Below are 22384 nucleotides of genomic sequence, written 5' to 3' on the forward strand. Positions count from 1 at the left end.
CTTAAAAGACCATGAACTTTGGCCAGCTGGATGACCAAATGTGTAACAATGTTTTTCTCTCTGCTGTGGGAAGTCAAGTCCTTTCCTTCCATCCTCATTCATAAAAATTAGGAGTATCTTCATTGGATGAAGTGGAGTTTACTCAGCAGAAACCAGAAGTGAGATCAGAGTTAGAACAGAAAATGTCTGCGCCTTGCCCTAAGTCATAGAGCTAGCTGAAGTAGGTTCAGGAGCAAAACCCACTTGATCCTGACCTGTTTTCTGTAATAAAGCCAAAGAACAATTCTGAGAGAACTGGAAATGGACATGGTGTCTGAAAAGTTAGTGATGAGGAAGTATGTACCTGGAGGAGGAAAAATGACAACAGATTTCAACAGCAGAGAAGTTTTCTATGGATAAAAGGAGAAATGCCACAGCAAGTTTACAAATAGCATTAGTATTACCTTTGTTTAAAAAATGTATTTTATATAACTTTTAATTAAGCATCACTATGTCACAAGATAGTGCATGCTATGTTCACAAGGATGTGTTTGTGTCCCTCTTCAGTTATGAGAGTTAGTATATAGAAACCAAATAAAGTAACTCAAACAGAAACTGCATCAACAGGGGAACTTCAAGTACTCTTTTTGTTTTTCATAGCATAGGAATTGATCAAGGATTTTATTCATAGCAAAGAACATTATTCCTACAGAGTTCTTATGGCAAATACTCTGGAGTTACTTCTGTGCCCTGATCACATCTGTGTTCTTCATGCCTGTGTTTCTATATTCTCCTGCTCAGCAGTGAGTGTAATTATGAATGCCTGTCACTTGTTTAAACAAATGCTTTGTTTGGCAACCTTTGTTTTCCTGCTGCTGATGCAGCTGCAAAATTGTGTGCACAGTGTGTTAATTTTTTACCTTTGATGCTATGGTAAGTTTTTTTCCCTAACAAAAAAAAAGGAAACCAATGAATGAGATACCGATCTCTCTTGATCCACACAAAACATGTGAAAGCAGCAACTTCCTTAGGAAACAATAGTAAATGAATGCTGATACAACAGTAAAATAAGCTAGATATTTCCTGGAACCAAATGATTCTTCATAACATGACAGAGAAAAGTTAGCACATACATAAAATGTAAGAGAGAGAGAGAGACTAAAAAAAGAGGACCAAAAAAGTGAGGAAATAAAACAACAAAGTAATATCTTGTTATTTTATTTGGGACAACAGATTAACCGGGCAACAGGATGTTTTCTTCTATAAAATTAAAAAATGAAATGGATATATTAGCACCCTGAAGTTCTCATTCATTTTTATAAGGGGGAAGGAAAATAAGAATGGATTTGACATAGGCAAGTTGTGCTTGCTCAAGTTATGGTTTAAATCAGAATATAACTTACAGTGTATCAACTTGTTCCTGGTGCTTGCTCTTGGGCAGTCTCCTATCCCGTGGTAGAGTGAAGCCTTCATTCACTAGAGGGAGACTTACACTGAATTTCGTTACGTTATTGCAGGAATACTCAGGTGAGCACATTTTTGAAAGCTCATAAAGCTTCGCAGATTGTGAAGCACAGGAAACAGTTATCCTTGGGTAAGTCATTTATGTGTTGGTACTGTAAATTAAAGACTAAAAGCCAAATTTGGGCCTTCTGATTTAAGCACAAAGGAGGTCTCCACTGCTAGGTTGTGAACAGAAAGATCCTGTTTCTTCTGCTGTTTGCCAATGTTTTCTGTCATACTTTATGCTGCGTGAAGAGTATGTCATATCTGTCTGTGTCAGTCCCAAGGCGAACAAGGGATAGGCTGTGATAGCAGAGTCTCGTCATGATTCATTGGTGTAATTCAAAATTTTAAAAGGAAATGCCCCCTGCTTTGGAAGAAATGGTAGGGGGAAAAAAAATCTAAAATCATATCTCTGGTAAAGAGGGAAAATACCCTTATAAGAGGGAAGTTAATTGTATATTCCAGATTGCTGTAATGATCAGAGCAGACTGACTCGCTAGCAGAAGGTAGTGCTGCAGCCTTTTTTAGTGATAAATTGCTGTATTATTTTTTTATTATGTTGCTATCTCTGATCAAAGATGTAGACATCAGTTGGATTCTCCTAGTATTTCCTGCAGTTAATTCAACTACTCTAGGTGAATGGTATAATTGGTTTATGGCAATGAAAGTTTTTCTGCTTTGTGTTGTTTTAGCTGAGAAATGATTTACTGGCTCTACAGAGAGGAGCGGGATCTCACATTCTCAGCAGAAAGTGAGTTAATAATCTCTGGGAGGGAATGTACTGATGAGAAAACAGAACAGCTTTTACATCGGATTTGGTTTATGATGGCAAAGCCTTTTACTAGGAAGTTCCCGCAGCAGGTAGTACACTGATATTTATATCACTGTTTTTCTAGCTGGGACCTGGCAATTGCTTGAGTGCAACAGAAACTGTTTGGCAAATCTGTTGCAGGGCAAATCTGTGCAGCAAAGCATGAAATAATCCTGTGTGAAAAGTCAGTTTATAAGTAGTTTTAACCTTTGAACTTCCTAATCTGCTTGTGAAGGAAGAGAACACAATGAACAAATCAACAGACTCAGCTGAACAGTTACAAATCTGGAAGCAGAAGCAAAGGTTTTCCTGACACACCGGTTATTAATTCCCAGGCTCATGACAACTCTTTAATACTGAAAACACCAGCTTGAGAAGTCACTATGAGCACTTTTGAAGAAAGCTAAGGCGCATGTACCTCTGTCAGCATAAGTTTCCCAGCCTGAAACATGAAACTCCTCAAGTCCTGCTCTCTGACTCCCTAACTCCCCAACAGACGAGCAGGAGGAACTGCTGGTCCCCTGAAGTCTGAAACACTTTAGAAACTGGAGCTCTTGTGACATGCACTGATTAATTTCATATAGGTACAAAAGTGCTGCAGTGGACACCTTGACTTTGAACGTGACAAAGCTACAGTGCCTGAGAACAGCATTTTGAACCGCTAGCCCAACAGCCATGGCAACTCTCCATTCAGCAGTAGGTCTGCAGATGTCAGGGTAGCCGATTACAGCTGAACCAGAGCGGGTTCAATTGCATGTCATGCCATTGCAGAACTGAATTAAGCATCTCATTTAAGAAATTTTTTTATGCAGAATTCTGAAAGTCACCACTGGCTATGCTGAAGCTGAAAAATGAATTATGATGATGGTCTTGTTTGGGCAACACTGTGACATATAAGGATATAGTAAAATAATCTAATCTTTGTCTTCTTTCAGAGCTACTTGCATACTTTCTCCAGGCTTCCTTTTTGTGCTTTTGCATATTTTTATCATTCCCAGAAGGTTAACAGAAGGTTTTCCACCTTCGCCCAGTCATTCTGTTCTCACACCAAATGCAGGAAAAAAGCAACAGAAGAATCAGTGTGATGAGCTAATTTAGCAAATTCCCACTTGCTGCCTGTTCTTCAGCTGTGTTCTGAGCATGGTGACATTTTTCTCCTTAACATGACAGCTCACATTCAGATCATCCCATGGCAGCGATGCAAGCGCTCAGAAGCCATTAGAGCAGTGAATGCCTCAGAGCAGGTGCAGATAGATGTTTAACCTGCTTGCTGACAGCTCCGCTGGCCAAATCCTGTGGCTATGTCTCCTGGCAGGCCTGGAAATGCTTAATTAAAAAAGAGATGTGACGCTGGAGTCTACAGTAGCCCCGAGACGCTCTCGGAGAAGCAGTCGCAGAGCTGCGCCCAGCAGGACGTGATCGCAGGCTGCGGGGCACCACCGCACGCACCATATGGCTGCATGGTCCGAAATACCGGCAGGTCCCTCACCGTCCTGGGGCGCAGGGCAAGACCCTCTTGTGGCGTCCTGGTCCGAGCGAGAGGGTTTTGTGGAGCCTTCGGGGTTGTGGCAGGGCTGGGTGTGCGCCTCAGGGTGAATAGGTGAGGGGGGTGACATCGTGGGGGTGTCCGTGGGTACGGTGGGTGAGGTGTGGGGGTGCCGCGTGTGGGGTGTGCGGCGCGGACTACAGTTCCCGGCATGCGCTGCGCCGCGCGCGGGTACTACAGGTCCCGGCCTGCTCGGCGGGGGTGGCCCCGCGGAGCCGGCGCGCTGCCCTCTGGGAATTGTAGTCTCCCCCTGCGGCGCGTCCGTGAAGGGCGGCAGCGAGACCGCGTCCCCCGTGCGCCTGCGCGGGCGCTCGGGGCGGGCGGGGGCCGAGAGGGCGCAGCGCGGCGGCGCGTGCGCGCTGAGGAGAGGGAGATCTCTCGCGAGGAAGGACGCCATTATCGCAGCCGCTCGACAAACACCACGAGAATTCGGCACCGCACACGGTAACCGCGGCGCCCCGCGGCCGGACGGCTGGGGCTGAGCTCCCGGGGGGCCTGGCGCCGCGCGTACGGCCCCGGCCCTCACAGCCTTCCCGCTCCTCACAGCGCCGCGCGAGCACCCGGGCCGCGAGGCGGCGGCTCCGGGGAGGGGCCGAGGCGGGGGGGCCGCGGGCTCCCGCCCCCTCACCCTGACGGGCCGGGGGGGGCGACCGGGGACTCGCCTCCTCCCGCCGCGGGACGCCGGAGCTGGGCCCTCCGCGGGGGGCTGTTCTTCATCGCCTCGCTCCCCGCCTGCTTTCTCCGCGCTCAGGCCTGGGGAGGGGTGTCCCCCCCCTTGCTGGGGCTCCTCAGCGCTGGCCCCTTCTCTTGCTACCGCTGCGGGGGACCTCTGGTCACCTCTGCGGGGCGTGCGGCGATTGAGGTGGAGGGTCTGGTCTGTCCCTCCCCCGGCAGTGTCCCCGAAGACCGTACCCGTTCTCTCCCCCTCCCCGAGGCTTGTGTTTTCCCGTTTTGAAGGACGGGGCAGGTTTGAGCCTTCCCTCCCTCGGGTCGCGCACACGCTGCACTGCAGGCACGTTTTTGGGAAGGGGTATCGCTGGGCACACTCCCTCCCTCCCTCCTTGTAGGGGAGCGTAAACCAGTGGTGGCATTAGTACTGCCTCTTCCTTGCAGGTGGCGGTGATGGAAAGGGGCTGCTGCTTTTCACATGCCTGCTAGTGGGGGAAAAATAGTCTCCTGAGGTGCTGTTTGGCGTGTGTGGTGACTCAGTCATACTAAGGGTTTTTCACATCCATATCAGGGTTGGTATATTTTAATCTCTTCGTATTAGTGATCTGTTTGACAACACACTCGGTCTTCCCTTTTTCCTTATTTGCAATTCAAGTGTTGGCTTTTTTAATATTTTTTTTTAAATCCTTGTACAGCGGGAAATTGTGTACTTAGCCAAATATAGTAATTTTATCCTGCTATGGGGCATATAGTTTATGTATCAGTTTATTTTTAGAGCTCTCAAGGGAAGGTTTTTTGTTTTTTTTTTTTGAGTAAACAAGTTCGGAGGCATGTTCGTAACCAAGTGGTTGCTTCAATGGAAGCAGCTTTCAGATCGTTGTAAAACAGTAGTTTGGAACATTTTTTGTGATTTTTATTTTTTTTTTTTGCCTTCTGTGTGAGGTTACCTTGGGTGTAGTACCCTGTTGATGTCAGGCTTTCAAGAAGCAAACAAAATTAGTAGAATTTCGTGTGCTCAAGCAAGATCTTAAAACAACAATTAAAAATCCGAACAAAAAAAGCCTTTGTCGTAGTAATTTCATAGCAGCACCTCTTGAAACCATGTTTTTTTTTCTCTGTTAGAAAGTATTAATGTACGTTTAAAGTGGACGTTCATAGAAATGGACCAGAATAACAATTTGTTTCTGAAGCTGAATGAGCCTTATTCTATACATTAAATGACATCTTGGCAGTAGTTTGGCTTTCAATAATACATGAAAAGATTTTACAAAGAAAGACTAGTTAATTAATTGAAGAGAGTAAAAAGATTGAGTTTGGATTTGGGAAACATACCATCTCCTTCAGAGGATGGAAATATTTTTTAACTTTTTTTTTTGTTTTGTAGTCTGTTGCAATAACAATAACTAGCTTTAATGTCTTAATTATCCAGCCATGTTTAAGTTGTGTGGTTACATGACAGGTTTTAGATTTTAAGATTCTTTTAAAGGAGTAATTGATTAATCACATTCAGAGTAACTGAATAATAACATTAAGAGTATGGCGGTAATACAGTGAGCGTTAATTTTCAGTGTTCACAGTTGTAAGGGTTCCATCAGCACATGTTCTGCTACACGTTTGAAAAAGGCTTGTTTCCTGCCTGTGCTGTTTTTAACACAGTACAATATACTTGTTCTATACTGTTGTGGACTGATTAGGTGAAGAAAGATGAGCTTATAGTCAGAGCTCCGTGTACCCAGAAGTGCTGCTTAGGGTTTACCTTGACTTTACAAGGCGTAATGCTGTGCTGTGGGATTCAGACCCACATTAATTACATCTGCAAGGACTTGAGGTTGTCTCTGGTCTTTATTCTGAGCTTTTCCCTAAACTTGTAAAGCATCCTGTTTGCAGGAAGAATACATGCCTTTTTTTTTTGTCAGAACTTGAATGTCTTCATATCTTTCATCGAAGAATGCCTTGAATTGAAATTGCTGTGATGCTCCTTAGACAGTAAAGATTCTCTCAGTACATTTGTTTTGAAAGGAAGAGATGGCTGTTTTCTCTTGGTGCACAGAAGCTCTTGTCCCAGAGATCTACAGAGACCCTTTACGTGAATTGAGCAGAACAGCAAGAGCTACTTGTAGGAGGAGACAATGCGAAGCTAATGATTAGAATTAGAACAACAAAATGTCTATGTATACTAAACTTTGCCAATAAAATTTTTTTCACAGATTTGATTTCCTTCAGTTTGAACCTTGATCTTTAGTTGTTAACTATTGAAGTAATTTTGTTTTCTGTTTTTTTGCATATTAATTAAAAGGCTAAATCACATTCTTTTTTCTTCAAGTAAAAATAAAGAGAACAAAATGTCTTTAAAGTCATGTCAAACACTTGTTTCCTTGCAGTTTTAGGTGTTTAAAGCTACTGTTAAGTACTTAGTTTTGCCTACCACTTCTTAGACTGCGTGCCAAGATGTTAAGCAAAAGTCCACGAAAGGATTAACTTCTAAAATCCTTTGCATTTGGGACTTTAAATAAAAAAAAACTTGTAACATCATCTGTTGAACAAAATTATTTTGTCTTGCTTCCTGTTTGTAAACCCCTGACTTAGACCACTTAAGGGAAAAATACATTAAGTTCAATTTTTCCTCTGAAAATTGGAACACCTGTATTTTATGATGAAAAAAAGAATGCATCTCTCCTACCTGTGGAGCGAAGTCATAGTAACTGTAAAGTTAAACACCCCTTCCTTCCCTGCTCCTTAGACACAAATGTGTCTGTTACATGTACCAACTTATCTCTCTTTAACATCCTATGAATATATACTCTTGCAAGTTTAAACCTGGAGTTACTTTCTTTTTTTTTCCCTAGAGGAGGGAGGGGGGAATGGCAAAACAGGATCAGGTTGTACTAATGAAAGTATTTTAGAATGTGAAGAACTACTTGCTCTAAGTTTTTCTACTGAGGTGATGCTCTTCAGTTTATTTTCATAAATATTTTTGGTAAGAATTTAAAAATACTAGTGTTATCCCTGTGTTTTAAAACAGTGTTAAGGTCTGTTTGAGTGTTTCCTTTTTCTAGATAGCTACAGGACGTAAATCTATTAGAAGACTTCTGAGTAAGCAGATTGCTTGTGGTCTATTTTATGTTGGCCATCATGCTTTTTGATAGTAGAAGCCTGTACCGACGTTAGCTTCTGGCACAGAAAGGCCCAAGGGTACAACCATCTCTCTGTAAAGACATAGGCACGGTGAGTTGGGTGTGATATTTTAAGGTGTGCTTTGAATCTGACATTGTGGAGCTGCCTTCATTAATTGGAGTACACTCTGCAAGCGTTCCTGTCATGCTGATAATCTCACCAAAAATATGGCTGTTCCCAACACCTGCAGGATCTTTTGGAGTTTATTGAGACACAAAAGAAAAATACCTTTATCAGTGTTATAGTTCTTACAAAGATCTAAGATCTGTCCCAAATGGTTCTCATTGTGTTAGGCAGTGGTTTGAAATTCCTAAAGTCGATATGAAGTATCACAGAAAAATAAATTAAGAGGTTATAAAAAAAAGTAGTAATTTCTAACTTCAAATGAAGGTACAATTACCCAAAGTTTGAAGGACATCTGGACTACTTATCTCAAAAAAATTCTAATTGTAGGTAGAAGTTCTTTGAGACTGGGAGAAACTTTTATATAAATAATACGAAACTAATTCTGGAAGTTGGTTCTTTGAATTTAAGTACTTGCAAGTTTCTTTGGAGCTGTTATCAATAAAGATTCTCCATCTAGTGGATGGAAACAATAAAACAATGTGACTACATCTGGTTCTGCACATTGCATTTGCTCTCTGGGCAGTTCTTGTTTCGTATTTGCTGGTTTTCAGCCATGCATACGGATTGTGCCTAGCATTAATGACCTGTGTCCTGAATAATTATACCATGATGCAGAAAACTGACCTATGCCTTAAGGCACCGAATCTGCAAACACTTACGTATATCCAGTCCATATGGGTAGTCTCGTTAAGTTCAATGGGATTATATGTCTGTAAAATTAAATTCAGACTTTTTTTGCATGTCTAAGCACCTGAAAGTGTAGTTTTAATAGGTGTTAACATATCCTTCCTAGCTCACTTGGGAATAATTATATCAAAGATGTGGCAGTGCGGGTGCTGGCACATGACAGCAACAAGAGTGTTTATACAAGGTCCACAGAGAATTTGTGCTGAAGTTGCTGGTGTATGTGGCCACACACTCCACGCTGTCGTTCCTTGTGCCAGAACGTGTTGAGCTGGTACGAGTACACTGGAAAGCAGGACAGGGGCATTTCTGTTTTAGTTTGTGTATGTTGTGTCAGGATTGTGGCCAGTGGCAGCGTATTAGAAGAGTTAGAAAAAGGCATCCAAGAAAACAGTGGCTTGTACCAGGTAGAATGAAAAAAAAAAAGGGGGGGGGAATACTTCTAGAAGCAAACCAATAAAACAGTAATAATAATGTGAGCTTTGGTAGCAATATTTGAGAATTTCTGCCTCCCTGCAAGATTTTGTACTCCAAAGAAATTTCAAGCTCCTTTATTTTTGGAGCAGCTGTTTCCTTTTTTTCTGTTGCTATCTGTATTTTAAGGACTTGTGCTGGAGTCCCATCAGCATAGCATCTCTGTGAGTGATACTTATTTTATAGATCTATCTCCAGAATCTTACGGCTGGTGTCTGTGCTTTCGCAGATAAGGAATGTTTCCATCATGTTTTGGGAGGATGGACGTTTTTCCCTGATCTTTGGCTGAACCAAAGATGCCTGTATATTGTTACACTAATTTTTTAAATTGTTAAACTGAAATGTTTGTATAGCTTTACTGTGAAATTTACTTAAAATGCAGTCTTTTTACTTGCTCTTTAAGGTGGACTGAGAATAAGGATGAAAGCGGAGCATGCTAAGAAAGATTGGAATCATCTCCTTTAGTGGTAATAAAGAAGTGTAAATTCTGGTCTTTTTTTCCCCATCCTCCCCCTGCAAATAATTTTCAACTTCATATTCTGATAGGCTGCAGCTTCAGAGAGTTGGAGCCTAAGTGAGGCTGGGAGCTCTTGTATTTACAGTGCATTTAACCCTACATGCTATTGAATGGTTGCTTTTTATTATTATTATTTATTATTATTCCTCATCTGTTACAGTGCATTAACATTTGCACCGATGTGTCTTGTTGGGGAATTATTAATTAGTGTAGGAAGGCTGTGTTCCAGCTGCCAAATAAAGTGACTTTATTTTAGAGAAAAAAACAGAGTTTAGGATTTATAAAAATGTTGCAAGTCGCAGAGCAAGACTAAAAGAACATTGTCAGGTTCTGAACTTGTAATACCCATTAGTAACTTCATGTATCAAATTATATGAACATTCTTTCCATGGGACTATTCATAGAGATTGTTTCTGTGAAGACACCACAGACTTTCAACGCAGGAGGTCTGCTGCCAGGTTAGCCAGGGTTATAACTTGGCCATGCTGGTTATTCTTCGCTAAGGCTATCGTGAACATTTTTGGTTTGTACTTGGAGTGCCTTTTTGCTGGTTTTGCATAATTTGCTTCCAGAGTGGATTAAACTGAACTGCACAAAGGCGTTCTTGGTGTCGATTATTCTTTGCACAGAGTCTTAGAGCTCAGTGGTCCTTCTGGGCTGTTTCCCTGAAGGGACAAGAACTCGGGGGAGTTGAACTGACTTAACAAAAGCAGTAGAATTAATGAGTATTATGTCCTCTGTGGATCTTCACTTTCAGAGGGAAGATGATCTTTATACTATAATCCCTTTGCAGCATAAGGTGATTTTACTTCTGCACAACGTTGTCCTCACGGAGGATTAATACACTTGCATACATGTATAAAATACATTCTTATCGTTGGGTTTGCCTTTGTAGTTTAGCTTTGGGAAACTTTTGTAAGCGTCAGCAAATCATAGCTCTTTGCAGGGTAAGGACCTTTGGTTGTCCCGTTCATGGTAGATATTAGACTCAGGAAAATGGGCTGATTGGCTAATAGTGCTTGTGTAAAGAATATGTATTTGTGACAGAAATGACCTATTTGAAAATTGGCCTTAATTGATGTAAAGGAAAAGTGAAAAGGAGAAGAGAAAAAACTTTTGTGGGCTTTTGGGTTGGGCAAAGTAAAATGGCATCCTTCAGCTTTTTTCACAGGATCAGAATTAAATTTTTATCATAGTGCAAATTGAAGTATGAGAGAAGTTTTTTTGATTTATCAATAGCATTGAGAAATATTAGCTAGCGGAGTGGTTAGCTGCTCAAATGAGAGAAGTTCAATTAAACACTCTTAAGTAGACTAGAGCTTTGGAAATTGTTTTAAAATACAGTGTTTACCCTCACTAATTAGTATGAGAGAGAAGATTTGTGTTTTGTGTTTTCATATGTTAACAAGGCATTGAACGTTTTTGATTATGCGCTTTGGAATGATGCCCTGTGACTTTGTAAAGCCATCAGATGTTTCAGTAAATAGGTTTGTTTACAAGGGACTGCTCAGAAGAATTATTCTGAATTAGTGTTTTAAAATAGATTAATTAAATTGCATTAAACTTGTGTGGGGAAAAACTAATCTGGAATTCAGGTGAATTTAGTTGCTTACAAATGTTAATTTACCTAATTAAACAAAGGCTACTTTAATTCTGTGTTAAGTGTATGAATTGTGAATAAGAGTATCGGCAGAGATATTGGTCCAATCTGCTTCAAATTTACACCTTTAGTTGTCTCTGATTAGTTTTTGAGTGTTCCAGTACTAGAGCCACTTCCTAGCAAGCAGTTGTAGGAATGCTCTAGGCTTTTTGCTCCCCTTTTTGGCTCTCTTTCTGAACATGAAAAGCCAAGAACAGGGAGGCATGTTTGTCTTTACTTTCAACTCGTAATACATAAAGAGGGAAATTAATATTTTTAAGATTTTATGGGTGATGAAATAGACTGTATTTATTATTAGAAGATTTAGTTCTGTTGCTCGATATTGATGCTTGTTCTGTCTTGGAATCTTGGGACTGTTTTCTCCAATTTTGAAAAAATATTTTTCCTTTGGGAGGCAAGAAGGAAAAGTAGCGCAGTATATTTGCTGTGTGTGATTATTTCCGTTATTCCCTGCGATTAAAACGTGGGACAGTTTTTACTTTGTGCTGCTTTATACAACAGGAATGGGTTTCTGGTGGGTTTATTGGGCAAGGATTACTAAAGTACTGTCTGGCCTGGGGAAAGGATGGACAGTAGAAGAGCTGATCTGGGAACTGGCTACCTGCTGCAGGAGGTCTGAAGGGTTAGAAGCATCTGAGGTAACTGAGATTTGAAGGCACCCAGGGCTGAAGTGGGAATGGAGGTGGGAGGAAATCCCTCTGATACACTCTGCAACTTATTTTTCAGATTTTGTGTTGAGGAGGAGTTGAAGCAGTCTCTTCCAGCCCCAAAAAAGCCCTCCAGGAGAAGTGATGAGTGCAGTGTAGATCCACCTAAATAGCTCAGCTGGAGTCAGTTTGAGTTTGGCTGGCCAAGGCCTCCTGTAGTGTATGTGTTAATGAGATATTTTCCATTGTCTGGTATAAGCTGTCTTCCCCTGTCCCTCCCCCAGATAATGGCAAATTGACTATAAAATAATGCGCTGTTGGTCCAACTTCCACATGCTGGTTGGGGGAGAGAAAGGGGGCACATTTCATGTCCCTGTTGTAGTTTATCCTTGGCTTCCTGGCTTTCTGTTAATATTTTTTCCTTATAGCTTAGTATTTGTTCCAGGTAATATTTCAGCATTAGCTTCTTAATGCCAATGTACATATACTTAATTTTAGAATTAATGGGGACTAGGGTTTCAGCCAGAAGAAGGAAAGGGGAAAAAAAATAAAGGCTGGGAACATACAGCAAATTTCAAGAAACAAAGTGTTTTATGTGAGGGAAATGCTGGTAAATACTTCACTGAGTAAAATATGTGGAAACTCTGTTGGCAAAGTTATTGTTCTGAATTTGTTGACTGAGGCTTTTTAAAGCTGATAAACTAATCTAACACTAATCCTGTTAAATTTTATCAGGCTTTTACCCTTGGTTCTGAAAGCAAGGTTAGACCACTGCTAAAATTTTCTGTCATAAATTGAAATTCTGAATTTGGAAGAGGAGTGTTTTATTCAAGTTGTGATAGCTGTTGTGCTCGCAGTACTCACTGTACCTTACTTGGGCATCGCTTTCCTAATCCACACATCTAGCATTAATAACAGATTTTTTTGTTTTCCCCTTACGTTTTGATACAGGAGCTCACGGCATCTGGTGACAGCAGAAGTATATTTTGTTCTGCCTGTTGAGAAGGCAGAAATGTGTTCCATCATGATGTTGGCTAATTGCCTATGGGCTGTGTCTGACTTACTGAAACTGTAATAAAATTTGTTTAAATGGAAATAAATCCTAATGTTATGAAGACACACTGCTGTGTATGTGTAGTAGCTGTTCTGCCATAGTTTGGTTGTTATGCCCTTGTTTCAAGCCTCTGTGACAGAATATTCTGGTACTTCTTTTCTGATGTGAGGTTAAATGGATGGAGGAGGAGCTGACAGAAAGTTTATGGGTTAGGATTAAAGGGCGGGCAGGGATGGGAGACGTTATAGTGGGCGTCTGCTACAGGCCACCTGACCAGGATGGCCAAGCGGATGAGGCCCTCCACAGACAGATAGATGTAGCCTCACGTTCACAGGCCCTGTCCTCATGGGGAACTTCAACCACCCTGACGTCTGTTGGAAGGACAACACAGCTGGGCACAAGCAATCCAGGAGGTTCCTGGAATGCGTGGATGACAACTTCCTTCTCCAAGTGATAGAGGAGCCGACAAGGAGCGGTGCCATGCTGGACTTTGTTCTCACCAACAAGGAGGGGCTGGTAGGGGACTTGAAGCTCAAGGGTAGCCTTGGCTGCAGCGACCATGAAATGGTGGAGTTCAAGATCCATAGGGCAGCAAGGAGGGCGCGCAGTCAGCTCACCACCGTGGATTTCAGGAGAGCAGACTTTGACCTCTTCAAGGACCTGCTTGGGAAAGTTCCTTGGGATAAAGCCCTGGAGGGAAGAGGGGCCCAAGAAAGCTGGTTAGTATTCAAGGACCACCTCCTCCAGGCTCAGGAGCGATGCATCCCGACCAAGAGGAAGGCAGGCAAAAATGCCAGGAGGCCTGTGTGGATGAACAAGGAGCTCCTGGATAAACTCAGGCACAAGAAGGAGGCCTACAGAGGGTGGAAGCAAGGGCAGGTAGCCTGGGGGGAATACGGGGAAGTTGTCCGAGAAGCCAGGGACCAGGTTAGGAAAGCTAAAGCCCTGATAGAATTAAATCTGGCCAGGGATGTCAAGGACAAGAAATGCTTCTATAGGTATGTCAGTGATAAAAGGAAGACTAGGGACAAGCAGTGACAGGACGAGGGGGAATGGTTTTAAACTGAAAGAGGGGAGATTTAGATTAGATATTAGGAAGAAATTCTTTCCTGTGAGGGTGGTGAGACCCTGGCCCAGGTTGCCCAGAGAAGCTGTGGCTGCCCCCTCCCTGGCAGTGTTCAAGGCCAGGTTGGATGGGGCTTGGAGCACCCTGGTCTGGTGGAAGGTGTCCCTGCCCATGGCAGGGGGGTTGGAATTAGATGATCTTTAAGGTCCCTTCCAACCCAAACCATTCTATCATTCTATGATTCTATGAAATACTTTTGGACTATGACCCATGAGAGGTGCAGAACAGATGTCAGAAGTATGAAATTAGTTTTTGTTTGTGTTGAAGAAAGGTTTTAATTAATTTCGGTGATTTTTTTGTAATGAATTTGGGAAGGCTAAATATGTGCATCCCATGAAGTATTAAAGTGGATTTAAACAAAAGCATTGCAAATCCTTTCGAGTGTTTTGTAAAACATTGATATATTTGTAGCTCTAACTGGTTTAAATGGAACACGTGTAGTATCAGTGAAATCTTGAATCGTGTGAATAGACAAAGTCTTAAAAGTTGGGTTTTGTTCTAGTTTGTCCTTTTTTAGTATCTGGAGTGGCGGATGTCTTCCTTCAAGCTGAGGGCAGGGTTCTTAATGTTACTAGCAGTACGTAACATTATGAAACAGTAACTGTAGCACAGCTGGTTTATTATGTTAAGCCTGGCTGGTTACCAGGATTTCTCAGAAATGGCAAATACGAGTTGCCAAAATGGCATCCGTACGCACTAATGTATTGCCAGGATTTTTGGGCGTGCTGCCACAGTCTGTGCTGTCCCAGCAGTTTTTCACCACGATCAGAATTTCAAATGACTCAGTATTGGCAGTGCTGGTATTTTGAGTAAACAATTCTGGTACGTGGGGAGTCCTCCTTTTGAGATGGGCTTTCGCAGCGCGCAGCGGTTGCTCAGTCTCAAAATTCTTGTGGAGGTTGTGTTGCTCTCTTCAAAAATTTGTACTCCACCTGTCTGGCTTAATGGCTTTCTTGTGCTCAAGTGGAAGAGGGAAAGAGGAAAATCTTTATGCATAGTTGGATTTGATTCAGTGTTAAGGGATGAATTACCATTTCCATTGGTAAACCTCAAATTCTCTCTCCAGTGTTTTTTGCTTCAGGTTAAAAAGGGAAAAAATGGGCTGATCTCTTGGTATTCATTGTCTGTACCTTTGCAAACTGTGGGAAGGCATCGATATGAATGATTCCAGTGATTTTAATTCAGTTTTACAGGCTGAAGGTTTCTCTTAAAACACTAATAAATAACCTTGACAGAGAATTCCAAGGGAGCAGGGCTGAGAAATATTTTGGCTTTAAGATCAGGACCATATTCTGAAAATAGTTCCATCAGAATTGAGCTGTAGAAAAACCAGGCAAGTTCAATAGCCAAGAAAAGAAGTCAAGTTTTGCTTCAAGTCTAGTTGTAATTAGCTGCAAGGAAGCTCCCTGTTCTCACTGAATGTTTGAGAGGCCTGTTAAGATTCATACATCTAAGGGGCTTGTGTGCATATAGATCTGTACAGAGTGCAGGAATCGCAAATCTAACGTGGCTCGGGAGCTTCATGTGCTTTTGTGACATCAAGACTAAATACTAAAGTCTGATCACTTCCAAGAGCTAAGTAATCATTTGTAAATTAGAGCCCTCCAGTTTAGGAATTGTCTTGTATGCTCTTGAAACTTCTAAACCAAAGAATAAATTTTAAAGAAAACACTTTATTTTGTATTTTATACCGATGAGCTATCAAATCTCTGAAGCTAAATGTTCTCTTTATCCATTGGGAAAATGCAGGAAGGTGGATCAGCAAGGAAAGCTTGAGCTCTTGTCTCAGTCCTAGTATAGAAAGATGTACTTATAGAGGTGATGGAGGTAGTTCAGTCCTGTGCTCTTTGACGAGGCTACTGAGTGAAGCAGCAGTTGGGACCACTGGATGATCACTTTGTAGGCTAGTCGCTCCTGTTAAGAACTGCATCTCCTTTTATAGAGAAAGAATGAAAAAATAAAGGCAGTATTGATATATCAAGTAAAACTGTATTAACACTCTTCTTGCTGCTGTTTTTCAGGATTGCATGACTTGTAAAATTACTTATTTGGGGACCTGCAGTGGTGTCTGACTGGATATTGCGGCCTGGTTCTGAATGATGTCAGAACAGGATTTGGCAGATGTTGTTCAGATTGCTGTTGAAGACTTGACTCCAGATAACCCAGGTACAGTAGAGATGGTAGTGATGGCATGAGAAAGATCATTTATGGTATTGCCCATTAACAAGGTGGAAATCACTGTTGAGCTTTTCTTAAAATTATAAAGCAGTGCTGCAGATTTTTTTTTCTGAGGTGTGTGTTAAGACTGTACCAAGTTTTCAATAGCCTAACTTGTATGTCTTCAATACCATTTAGATCAGATTATTTTTTTTAATTTTACTTTTCTTTAAAAGGCTTTATTGCCTGGGGCTTTTTTTGTGCAGAGTTAGACTAGTGCCGAAAACTTTGAATGAAGTTTGGCCTCCTGCAGTCTTTTGTTTTTCTTCAGATGAAATATATGTTTTAGACTTTGCCTCAAATGAGAACTATCACCCATGTATTATGGATTGTTGTCTTACCTGTAAAATAGTTTCTCTCATACATTATTAAAATTCTTTGTCTGTATAACAAAATGACAGTAAAATTGAAAAACAATTCTGAAAGCAAATATTGTGTTACCCCTTGCTTAGAACTTGACCTGCTAAGCGAAAACATGTTGAGATCAGCTGTAGACATTGATCCTATGCTGCCATTATATGTCAGTAAGTGACTGAAAGAACAGTAACTGCAGTTATGGAAAATAGAAACACATATCAGAAAAGTTTTTTTCTGATGCAGAACAAAAAAGTGACTTCAGAAACGTTCCCAAAGAGTTGGAGGAGAAGCTGGGACCTGCCTGTCCTAGCCTAGCTGGTAACTTGGTGTTCAGGATTATAGCGTGTGGCGTGGTCAACCTTGAACAAGTCTTTGTGCAGTTTGGTGACTCGAACCTGGTCCGATCTCAGATGATGCTCTGACTGTGAGGCTCTTCAGGGCTCTACATCTTGATTTTACCAGCCAAGCCTTCCAGTTCTAAATTCAGTTCATTTTTGCTACTGTTTTCTTCAAAATCTTTACCTTTAGATGAAAGACTATTAGAACCTAGAGGTCTGCATATGTAAGTATTTTGGAAAGCTTGCAGGATTTTTTTCACCTATAGTGGGGAAAAATAACCCACTACTACACTGAGTAGGAAGCAGAACAGCTAATGTGGCAACTCTGCTACCTCGTGGTAACTTCCTAATAAAAAAATCCAAAGGTAATGCTTGAGTGTTATACCCTTTGCATATGAAATGAAGTCTTAGATTTGGATAAATGTTTTTTCAGAAGCAGTAAACCGTTGTCATATATTTAAGAGAAAACCCAAGTACATATACAAGAATACATACAATTTGTTAATTAAATGCCTTTTATGTTTTTTTTTTGTTTTATCTGTTTAATGTATTTTTAATTTGAGCCTTGTCCTCTTGTATTACAAACTATGGCAATGCTTATTTTTCTTCACAGTTGTGTTGGAGAATCATGAAGTGACAGATGATGATGTAGAGCCTGCTCTGAAACGTCAGCGTATAGAAATTAACTGCCAGGATCCCTCTGTTAAGGTTATGATAATGCCTTTTTCTGTTTTTATTCATAATACCAATTAAGTTAGCTTTCTTGGGGAAATTAAAAGAAAAGAATGTGAAATAAACTGTTTATACATAATACTGGAATTATTCATAGCCTTCTTGTAAATATTTGTTCATTTTTATGCATAAATTTTAAAATCTGCGTGATTGGCTAATCTTCCAGTGTAAAAGCAGTAGCAAGGATTTTATATGCAATATAAAATGTCATCAGAATTAATTCCAGCGACTCAAACTTCACTTTATCAAAAAATGTACCAGTAGTGATTAAAGTTGACCTAAAAGATAAACTTGAGCATGTATTTGTACTACAATTTGTAGGTACTTTCAGCATGTTTTAAATTATTATTTTAAGCTAACAACTTTCTCTTAATAGTTAAGCCATGTTTGGTTCAGGCTCAGTAGCTCAGGCTTTTCTGTACTTGCAGAACTTCCCCTGCTGTTCTCACTAGTGTGCTTTAGTTGGGTGTTTCTTTTTTGTCTTGGAGTGTAAGTATATGAGTAGTATTTTACTGCCACACACATTACATAGTATGTAATTCTGCATTTTTGAAATGGCCATAGAAACTGAAGCTCTATAATCAAAGAGCCCTGGGGGAGCAGCGCTGTAAACCAGCTTGGTTAGGTGTGGAGATTGTGATGGAGGGCCACAAGATGGCACAGTTGCTGTTTCCAAAGCAGAATGTGTGTAACGTTACCCTTTGATGGCCTGTTTTTCCCAAGAGAAGCCAATTTCTTTTGAATACAATTGCTTAGGAAAACAGATTGTATTTATTTGCTTTTCTTGATTTGCTGTTCAGGAGAAAACTTAAGTGAGTGGCATTAATTGTCTCTGAGGTTATTTGTGTTGATATAATTTCCACTGTAATCATCTGAATTTATCTGTTTGGGTAGGAAAAAATCTTATTTAACTTAATCCAGGAGGATGCGTTCATAGATTTATAATCCTTTTGTTTTCACATGTATCAAATGAAAGGCTTTGGCATGTCATTTTAAATGATTTTGTGGTGTATGAAGTCATACTAACAAAGTGCTTAGGTGAAAATGTGTTTGGCTTGGATGCTTTTGGCTTCTAAATAAAGATCTGGAAGAATTGGAGAATGCTAAAATGCTCCTGGATGTCATCAGTTTTGTACGTGGCTGAATTTTGTCACTAGGCACGCTGCTAGTTCCTTTAGAATTGTTTTCCAGTCACATTTATCTGGAGCTTCCTTATGTGTACGTTGCTGAAGATAAATGCGTAAGTCTTTTAAAATCAGTTTCTTTTTCATTCTCCCCTTTCTAGTCATTCCTGTATTCCATTAATCAGACAATATGCCTGCGCTTGGATAGCATTGAGGCAAAGTTGCTGGCACTAGAGGCTACCTGTAAATCATTGGAAGAGAAGTTCGATCTTGTCATGAACAAACAGCATAGCCCCATCCAAGTCCCCATGGTGGCAGGTTCTCCCCTTGGCGCTACGCAGACGTGCAATAAAGTACGATGGTAAGAAGAGTACATATTACTCACCAGTGTGCTTTTTAAAATAACGTAAATCCCTTTCTTTGGCCTGAAGCTTTGCAGCTTTCTGTATAGCTGTCAAGAGCTTGGTATGCTGTTTATGAATGTGGATTTATCTTGAAGGTAACTTTTGTACCAGTTTCATGATGTTACTTAGAATGAGACACTGGTCCGTGGACAGTTTGCAACTATTTCCACATTTCATTTTGACTTAAACCAGACTGATTCATCCATCCTCTGGAAAAGTCTCATCAGCTATTTCAGACAGGTCTTTTAGACTTGCTTTGCTTTTATTTATGGGGCTGTTTTGAGTTAATGAGTTCATCATCATTCTAATTACTTCTCATTTTACTTTCACCAGAAATGCAATGGACTTTGTTTTATGCGCTTGTTTTCTGAAGACTCTTGCTAGAATGGTACCTGTGCTTATTTTGGGGTTAGAAGTTGGAAATGGAAAATCTGTTAAATATTATAATCCACTTTGATGAAAGAACAGGTTTGACCTGCAGTACCTTTATGTATGAGTGGCCTAATGTGGTTTTAAATACCTAAATCTTGACGTGCCTGTTATTTTACTGTGGAGATGATTTCAGCCAGCAAAATATGCTTGTCAAAAGACACTTTTGTCTAACAATTTTTCCCTCATTCATATTTTTATAGCTAAAAAACCTCAATACTTCTCTAAATTACTTTTTACTCTGCATGACAAAGGTGTATAAGCAACTTTCACATGTCCTACCATTCTAGTCAAGATATACTAACTTCATCTTTTGTCAGTCTGTTTTTCCATCTTCTGATCTTTTTCATCACTCTCTAAACTTTGTCAAGATCTGAAAATTATTTTGAATGTATTTTTGGTATGTTATACTCAGTACAGTGTTTCAGGTGCACTACTCTAGAGTTCTACAGAAAAAATTAGTTCCTTGCTGTATGTTGTGGGACTCACCCACGTGGGGTAAGGGGGGAAAAAAAATCCCACCACAAATCAGTTGGGAATTCATTTACTGGGCTTTGTTCTTGTGCTGGTGATGAATATCCTGACCATTAGACATCCTCCTTTTCCCTTTCTCCATTTAATTTTTTTTTTAAAATAGGTGCTGTGTCTACATTTACCTGTGCTTTAGAAGGCTTCCCAGTCATGCATTGAAGAGGTCAATTATGGAGTTCTATATCAAAAGAAATAAAGTACATGGAATAACTATTTTGACTAACTGTAGAGCAAGTAACTAGAATACTACACCAGCGTTTTTGCTAAATACTGTTTATCAATAATTATTTCTCAAGGAACCTTCTTTAAAGCTGTTAATTTTTTTGTCGTTATGTCAGAGTTCTTGTGCATAAGCTGGACTTCTTACTGTGGTTTGTGCACAAAAGACTTCAAAAACATTTTTCAGAGATACATGGCCCCTTTGGGAATCTATTAACTCATGGTCAGTGAATGCTTTCCTCTGTAAATTGTGCTATTTTGAGTTTCTTACGGGATTTGTCAGACCTGAGGTTATTTTTCTTTTTTAAACTCTGTAACCATCGGAAATCTGTCCTGTGTGTTAATGGTGAGCTTGGTGTTTCATCTTTTGCTTTGGGTGTACAAACTTATGATGATGGCTTCTCAGACAGTCTGAATGTAATTTAGATAGAAGTCTTGAAGACTGCAAGATCCCTTGCTCCAAATATTTGTTAGTGTTGGTAGGAAGTTGCACATTATCAAATGCATCTTGCCAGTACAGCACTGAGAGTTTTTTGTTCTTTTAGCAGTCTGTGGCCTATATGACTCAAAAGAAAATAGTTAGGGGTGTATGTGTTTAACTTGGCATTAGTAACACTTCAATTTCACAGTGATAGAATGTTTCACTGAATTCCTTGTCTCTCATTCATAAAAACCTTTCTCACTTGTTGATTACTTGCAATTAAAGCCTGCATGGACTGTTCTGTTGTATCAACTCTTTGTATTGTTTCCTCTTGCCCTCACATTGCAGATGGCAGTGGAAAGCTGCCAACAAGAATTAGTATTTTGGATAGTGATTTTCAGATTCTGCATCTGAATAAGATGCTTCAACCTCCTTCTCCTCCTCCTGCCACTACAATCATGCTGGGTTTGCCACTCCAATAAAAACAGTGTAGTTAGCAAAAGCATGTCAAGCAGATGGTGCTATGCTGCCATTAAAGCAAACTCTCATTCTTTTTTGGTAAATACCTTAGGATTTGTGATCTTTTCCACTGGATAGTGAATTTTGTTCACAGCTTATCTGGTAATTTAGTTACTTGCATTAATTTGGTACAGATTTAACATGATCAAAATTTGTTTTACAGCAGTGCACACAGTGAAGTGTATGAACTCTGCATTATAAATTCACACAGTTTGATTCCTTTGTGCTGTTTGTGCTTTTAAAATGAAATTAATTTCCTAAGACTTGTCAGTTTGAAACATGCTTAGGTCATCATGTGATGAAAACAAGGACAGCTTGGGCAGAGGAGCTTTCTTGTGTGTCATCTTGTGGTGGAATTGCATAGTTACAGCATACAGGTGAATTCACAGCTATGCACTATGGCCTGCCTTGACTATGATGTGGGATTTTATGCTGTGTGCAGCACTACACACTGTCTGCTTATAAGATGGAGTGATAAAGCATATTCTGTCCATATAGCTGCGTTAGGGAGGCAGGAGTCTTTGTAACAGTTGTCAGATTTACGTTCCATGATAAGTTGTCTTTTCTAGTAAACTTAACACGTTGATTTATTGGGATAACTCATACCTTTTTTTGTGCCAAACTGTTGTTTCCAAGTTTTAAAAATTCTTATTAGGGAAATGAAGCAGAAGTTTTCAAGAAGATTTGCAATAAATCAGGAACCACCCCATGTTATTAACTCCCAGGACAGAACTGCAGTGCATTTTAGAGTCTCATTCTGCTTTCTGTCTTTTTATTAAACGCATGAGGAATGATATTTGTGGAACTCTTCCAACATCCTTTTCTGGATATGTGATTTTTGAAGGCTTGCTGATGTTTCTTGGAAAACTACAAAATGTTGAATTCAGAAATTACAGTACTCTCTACTGCTCTTGATATTTTGCATAAGTACATCTTCATGAAAGCTGGATTGTGTTCTAAATACTTTTGTTCTTATTGTTTACTTTGATCCACTGTTATGGTACTTCATTATATACTAGCTAATTGCAGTGCAGATAAGGAAGAAAGGTCTGTGGTGCTGTGTAATGAATAATTTGTATGAACAGTGGAGATACAGAGGAACAATAGGCTAACTTTTAGA

At 40.2% G+C, this 22384-nt stretch overlaps 1 protein-coding gene across 2 annotated transcripts in view; it reads left to right on the top strand.

Annotated features, from left to right (window-relative positions):
- The first annotated feature begins 4200 nt into the window (after positions 1 to 4200).
- The window catches only part of BANP (BTG3 associated nuclear protein), a 149164-nt gene continuing 130980 nt past the window's right edge, over positions 4201 to 22384 (top strand). The window contains exons 1-5 of one of the 2 annotated variants that reach the window (XM_068411377.1): positions 4222 to 4286; positions 4956 to 5083; positions 15995 to 16139; positions 17499 to 17593; positions 18903 to 19102. In XM_068411377.1, coding sequence (XP_068267478.1) covers positions 16070 to 16139; positions 17499 to 17593; positions 18903 to 19102 — 365 coding nt within the window. In that variant the 5' untranslated portion in view covers positions 4222 to 4286; positions 4956 to 5083; positions 15995 to 16069. Of the gene's footprint in view, positions 4287 to 4955; positions 5084 to 15994; positions 16140 to 17498; positions 17594 to 18902; positions 19103 to 22384 lie in introns of both variants that reach the window. The other variant, XM_068411376.1, reaches the window with a different exon arrangement.

Source organism: Nyctibius grandis, chromosome 12, assembly GCF_013368605.1.
Source record: "Nyctibius grandis isolate bNycGra1 chromosome 12, bNycGra1.pri, whole genome shotgun sequence".
Classification (NCBI taxonomy): Eukaryota; Metazoa; Chordata; class Aves; order Nyctibiiformes; family Nyctibiidae; genus Nyctibius; species Nyctibius grandis.